Source organism: Podarcis filfolensis, assembly GCF_964270895.1.
Source record: "Podarcis filfolensis genome assembly, chromosome: 18".
Lineage (NCBI taxonomy): Eukaryota > Metazoa > Chordata > Lepidosauria > Squamata > Lacertidae > Podarcis > Podarcis filfolensis.
This window is the reverse complement of record NC_139622.1, coordinates 8,261,286-8,267,925: the sequence shown is the minus strand read 5'-3', so window position 1 is coordinate 8,267,925 and position 6,640 is coordinate 8,261,286. Positions and strand designations below refer to the sequence as shown.

The 6,640-nt window shown below is 52.5% G+C and overlaps 1 protein-coding gene across 1 annotated transcript in view; it reads right to left on the bottom strand.

Moving 5' to 3' along the window:
• Positions 1–1,719: 1,719 nt before the first annotated feature.
• The window catches only part of LOC310753423 (single-stranded DNA-binding protein 4-like), a 38,510-nt gene continuing 33,589 nt past the window's right edge, over positions 1,720–6,640 (bottom strand). The window contains exons 15-17 of the mRNA XM_083594722.1: positions 5,574–5,652; positions 4,404–4,432; positions 1,720–3,819 (exon numbers count right to left, since the gene is read on the bottom strand). Of these exons, the coding sequence (XP_083450848.1) occupies positions 3,550–3,819; positions 4,404–4,432; positions 5,574–5,652 (378 nt within the window). The 3' untranslated portion in view covers positions 1,720–3,549. The remainder of the gene's footprint in view (positions 3,820–4,403; positions 4,433–5,573; positions 5,653–6,640) is intronic.

Below are 6,640 nucleotides of genomic sequence, written 5' to 3'. Positions count from 1 at the left end.
GCACTTCGACTTGCTTTCGAACTGCTATGGTGGCAAGAGCTGGGACTGAGCAACAGGAGCTCACCCAGTCACAGGGGTTCGGATCCGGCCCAATTGCCTTCTCAATCCGGCCCGTGGACGGTCCAGGAATCAGTGTGTTTTTTACATGAGTAGAATGTGTGCTTTGATTTAAAATACATCTCTGGGTTATTTGTGAGGCATAGGAATTCGTTCACCCCCCCAATATAGTCTGGCCCCCTACAAGGTCTGAGGGACGGTGGACTGGCTCCCTGCTGAAAAAGTTTGCTGACCCCTGCCTTAAGGTAAAGGTAAAGGGACCCCTGACCATTAGGTCCAGTCGTGGCCGACTCTGGGGTTGCGGCGCTCATCTCACTTTACTGGCCGAGGGAGCCGGCGTACAGCTTCCGGGTCATGTGGCCAGCAGGACTAAGCCGCTTCTGGCGAACCAGAGCAGCGCACGGAAACGCCGTTTACCTTCCCGCCAGAGCGGTACCTATTTATCTGCTTGCACTTTGAGGTGCTTTTGAACTGCTACCTTGGCAGGAGCAGGGACCGAGCAACAGGAGCTCACCCCGTCATTGCGGGGATTCGAACCGCTGACCTTCCAGTCGGCAAGTCCTAGGCTGTGTGGTTTAACCCACAGCGCCACCCTCTTTAATTCCCCAACACGCCCCTTGCCAAACTGGCTGTGTTTGAAACGAATAAAGGAGGATAGAAATTGCGCAGTTCGTGGGTCAGAGCCCCGCTTGGCATGTAGAAGGCTGCAGGGTCCGTCCCTGTGTGAGGCTGATGATGAGGAGCGTATGAGCACTTTGTTCGCATTCATGAGGACTGGAGCCTTAGCTTAGTTTTTAAGCAGAGGCCAGTAGTTTAGTTTAGAGGGATGCGGGTGGCGCTGTGGGTTAAACCAGAGCCTAGGACTTGCCGATCAGGAGGTTGGCGGTTCGAATCCCTGTGAAAGGAGATTGTTAGCCGCTTTGAGACTCCTGAAGGGGAGTGAAAGGCGGGATATCAAGTCCAAACTCCTCTTCTTCTTCTTCTTCCTCATTGCTTTAGTCTTCCTGTCTCCTCTCCTTGCAAGTTCGCTGTCTTTACCTCCCCACTCCCAGGCAGCCTCCTTTATCGTGTCCCTTATCTCCCTCCCGATTGCTTGCCAGTCAGCGGCTTTGTTTCAACACCCACTTCCCTCTTTCAAAAAAAAAAAGCATAATCTGCTTTTTGCCCCTAGGCAATTCGGCTCCAGGGACCACGCATTCGCTCCGTAAGACGCACAGACATTTCCCCTAACTTTTTAGGAGAAAAAAGTGCATCTTATGGAGCGAAAAATACAGTATACAGGTATATGCAAGTAGTCTCTCTTCCCATGTAGCAACCATTGCTAAGGCCACAGTGTGTTTGTGGCAGGTGGGAAAAAAGCTGCACCTGTTGAACTACCAGGCTACTACAAAGCTAAACTTAAAGGGGCGAGTAGCCCTCTCTTACCTGCTAGGACCAGAACTGCGGGCACTGTCTGCATGTGAGCACCCAGGGAAATTGGGTGTGGGGAATCTGGAGGGGTGCTGTTTGGGGGACGGGAATGCGGTGGGAACCCCCCAAAAATGTATCTAAATGAAACATCAATCCTGGATTTTGGGGGGGTGGACTAGATGACCGCTGGTGTTCCCTTACCAACTCTGTAGACTCTTGCTTTGCGAAAAGAACACACACAATTCCCCTCCATTGTTTTTTCTTTAAAAAATCCAAGTTAACGTTTATTGATGCAAGGTTTTCTATTATTTTTTCCCTCCTTGTCGGCGACTTTTTAAAAAAACTGCAGCGGCTTTCCAAAAAACGATAAGTTCTATTTACAACGTCGAAAGAAACCACCCAGGTTTGGGGGGCGAGGCAAGGAATTTCTACCCCATCCCAAAGATTCCCCCCCCCCCCGTTTTTGCAATAATAATTAATAATAAGGTAATGTCAACCGGCCCGGGCGAATCTTGCTCTCTCATCCCTGTCCCCCCGTTCTGAATTCAATTTTTTTTACAAATTGCATGAGGTTCCGTAGCAAAACCAGAATGTTTTAAAAATATAAACGGAAGGGGATAGCGGGTAATCTGGCAGGTTTTCCCCATTTTGCATATAGAATCGTTGATCTGGAATGGACCATGAAATCTTTATCAAAAGTTTAGGAGCAATTTAGTGGCAGCGAACGTGCATTAAAAAATAGTAATAATGCCACTGGGAATTTATATAGGAGGGGAAAGGAATGATTTTTCCAGCCTCTGAGTGACCTCATGCCAGTTCTGGGGCGGAGCCAAAGGCTAAATGTGGGCGGAGCAACCGTTTCTGTGGACACACCCCCTTTTCTTAAAGGCCCACAACTACCACTCCTCTAGTCCAGCATTCTTCAAAAAATTTGGGGAAGGGGGCATCCCAGATGCAGCTGGACCACAACCCCCATCATTCCTGGCCACTGACTGAGCCAACTGGCGCTGATGGGATTTGTAGTCCAATGACATCTTTGCAGAGTGGAGGAATCGAGGTTGACAATCACGGAAGTGGGTGGGTGTTTTAATAAATTGGGATGCAGAGAGGTAAATAAAAAACCCTGCAAAAGAGCGCCGCCCTGCTGGCCGCTACAGGAATTTCGCCAGCTTTAAAAAAATAATCCAAGATTCTGGTTTTTTGGGGGGGGGGTGAGAAGAGAGGAAAGGGGGGAAATGTGGGGATTCCCCCACACCAACAACGAATCGTCTTGCAAAACCAAAAACCACACACATTTAAAAGATGCAATGCCTGCTCTGAACCAATATTAAATTGGGGTTTGGCGTGGGTTTCTTGACCAGAGGCTACTCCCCCCCCTCTGGGGGCTGGAGGCAAAAGTGGGCAGGGCCACGGATGCGAATTGCGCCTCTGTACAGCAGGCCATATTTCGATATGCACGAAACCCTCTCATCTTCCATCAGGGAGGCGGTCCGAGTTCGAGGGTGCCGGGAGAAAACACTTGAGGGAGGTGCAAAAACAGGGTTCCCTCAAGCCTGCCCCCCCCACAAGCGCTGCCCCTCTTCCGCCCCACTTACAAACCATGCCCCCAACTCAAGTCCCAAATACAGAATCCCAGCCCCTATGCCACCCGTCTCCCCAAAAGACAATCCCACTCTGCAGCATTTTTTTTGGGGGGGGGTGGCCCAGCGCCACCCCCCAAGTACCCCGGGTGCTCCTGGTGTCTTCGAGGGGCTGTGAAGTCCGAAAAAGCCGGGAGGTGGGGCGAACAAGGCAGTCCAGCCTGCCCCATTGGAGATTTTGCGAGCGTCTGAGAGATCGGGGCAACACAAGTCGATGTATAAATGTGTTTGGATCAGCAGTTCCGAGTTGGGATAGGCAGCCGGGACGGGGAAGAGTTTATTAAATTATTCTTCTTTTAAAGGACCTCCCCGTTTTGTCTCCACGGCGGTAAGTCCAGGTCGTATCAAAGCGGGCAGATGCAGGGAAATGTCACTGGAGTGTTTGGGGACCAGTGGCGTCGGTCCGTAGCGAGAGACATTGGGGGGCAGCTGCCCCCCGGGGTCACAACTCGGACAGCTGCCCCTGTTTCCAGTATGAGATGGTATCGTCGGCGTTGGGAGTGGCCGGGCCGGTCCTGCCTGGCCACGGGGCGCCCCGGCCCCCACGCGGACCCCGGGACCCGCGGGAACCTCGCCCCCGCCGCGGGCGCCGCTCCACGCAGGATCTTGTGCTCTCGCTCTGGAACGGGTTGAGGAATCCGGCGCCCATCTCGCCGTCGTTCCGCGGGGTGCCAGGAGGATTGTTCAAAGGTGTCAGGCTGCTGGGAGAAGCCTTGGGAACCAGGAATGAGAAAAGGGGGGTTAATTCCGTTCATCGTAAAATTGTAAAGGGACCCCTGACCGGTAGATCCGGTCATGGCCGACTCTGGGGTTGCAGCGCTCATCTCGCTTTATTGGCCGAGGGAGCCGGCGTACAGCTTCCGGGTCATGTGGCCAGCAGGACTAAGCCGCTTCTGGCGAACCAGAGCAGCGCACGGAAACGCCGTTTACCTCCCCGCCACAGTGGTACCTATTTATCTACTTGCACTCGCGTGCTTTCGAACTGCTAGGTTGGCAGGAGCAGGGACCGAACAACGGGAGCCCACTCCATCGCGGGGATTCGAACCACTGACCTTCTGATCAGCAAGCCCAAGAGCTATGCCCCTGCCCTTAAAAAGAAAGCAAGTTTCTGGTCCCCAGGGCTGATTTAAATAAAGAGATGCCCTAGGCGATGTTTTGCATGCAGAGCAGAATCGCCCTTGGAGTGCCCACCCCAAGACAATTCCCTGACAGTGCCCCCCCTCCAATTAAACAGACCCTAACCGCTTGGCCCTCCTGCCATCCCCTCCCTCAGGGCAACACCATGCAAAATCTCACCTTCGACATGGGTTCCATTTCACCAGGACCTGCGGAGGAAACAGAGGCGGTTAGAATGAAACACTTGATCTTGTTCCAGACCCTGTTGGAAGGGGCTTGGGGGTTAATAATAATAATAATAATAATTTATTTATATCCCCAACCATCTGGCTGGGTTTCCCCAGCCACTCTAGGCAGCTCTCAACAGATTAAAAACACGATCAAACATTAAAAACTTCCCTAAACAGGGCTGCCCTCAGATGTCTTCTGAAAGACAGGTAGTTGTTTATTTCCTTCACATCTGATGGGAGGGCGTTCCACAGGGTGGGCGCCACCACCGAGAAGGCCCTCTGCCCGGTTCCCTGTAACCTCGCTTCTTGTAGGGAGGGAACCGCCAGAAGGCCCTCGGAGCTGGACCTCTGTGTCCAGGGTGGACGATTGGGGTGGAGACGCTCCTTCAGGTATACTGGGCCAAGGCCATTTAGGGCTTTCAAGGTCAGCACCAACACTTTGAATTGTGCTCGGAAACGTCCTGGGAGCCAATGTAGGTCTTTTTATGTGGTCTCGGCGGCCGCTCCCAGTCCCCAGTCTGGCTGCTGCATTCTGGATTAGTTATAGTTTCTGGGTCACCTTCAAAGGTAGCCCCGCGTAGAGTGCATGGCAGTAGTCCAAGCGGGAGATAACCAGAGCATGGACCACTCTGGTGAGGCAGTCTGTGAGCAGCGAGGGTCTCATCCTGCGTACCAGACGGAGCTGGGAGACAGCTGCCCTGGACACAGAATCGACCTGCGCCTCCATGGACAGCTGTGAGTCCAAAATGACTTGTGACACCTCAAAGGTCCTAGGAACCGTGAGAAGAGATTTGATGGAGAAGGCCAACGGGCCATCAGCACCCGATTCTCACAGTGGCCAAAGGTCTGCCCCATAGGCAAGACCCCCACCTCCATCTCTGCCTCTCCGGATGGAATTTTAACTGGAGAGATGGGAAACTATTCGGATTTTCTACTTACGGAGGAACCTACGGACTATGTTGAATCGGCAAAGCTTAACAGCTATAATAAGAGACTCTAATGAGGACTGGTTGGTTTTTTGGGGGTGGTTTTTTTCCTCTTTTTTTTGTAAGCGGAATTACTAGAACAAACGCTACACCATGAAGAATCTGCGAGCAGGACAGGCGATTCTTAAACCAACCTAAGGATCCATTCATGTGTTGCGGCTCCATCGCGTTTATTCCGGGCATTGCGCCTTCGGGGCTCAGCCCCATGGAGAACTAAATATGGGGAGGGGGAAGGCAGGGAGAGGGACAGGGTGTGTGGGGTGGGAGAAGTTGGGTGGGTGGGGGTGGAGAAAGAGTTAGTGGCAAGGGAGGGGAAGCTTGCGTCTCCCCCCTTAAACATTTCTTTCCAAAATGTAGCTGCGAACCACTCCGGGGTTGGTCTGGATGACCTTTGGGGTTCCCGTTTCGACCCCACATGTTCCTGTAAATTGGTCCAATCAAGAATACTCAAAAGCAATGGTTGGAATACATTGGAACACGTTGAGAACCAGGAATGAAAAGTCGGTTTTCATCTGCGCCTTGGTTTTCATAGCATCACAGAATTGAAGTGTTGGAAGGGACACAGGAACAGCAACTACAGTGGTACCTCAGGTTAAGTACTTAATTCATTCCGGAGGTCCATTCTTAACCTGAAACTGTTCTTAACCTGAAGCACCACTTTAGCTAATGGGGCCTCCTGCTGCTGCCGCGCCACCGGAGCACGATTTCTGTTCTCATCCTGAAGCAAAGTTCTTAACCTCAGGTAATGTTTCTGGGTTAGCGGAGTCTGTAACCTGAAGCGTCTGCTGCGTGGCAGCAGCAGGAGGCCCCATTAGCTAAAGTGACTCCTTGCTCCTCGACCCTCGGACCCTTGACTTTGTGACTCCTTGCTCCTTGACCCTCGGACCCTTAACTTTGTGACTCCTTGCTCCTCGACCCTCGGACCCTTGACTTTGTGACTCCTTGCTCCTTGACCCTCGGACCCTTGACTTTGTGACTCCTTGCTCCTTGACCCTCGGACCCTTGACTTTGTGACTCCTTGCTTCTTGACCCTTGGACCCCTGACTTCGTGACTCCTTGCTTCTTGACCCTTGGACCCCTGACTTCGTGACTCCTTGCTTCCTGACCCTTGGACCCCTGACTTTGTGACTCCTTGCTCCTTGACCCTCGGACCCCTGGCTTCTGGACTCTCTTTCCTGCTCCCACCCCGCCATCTTGCCCC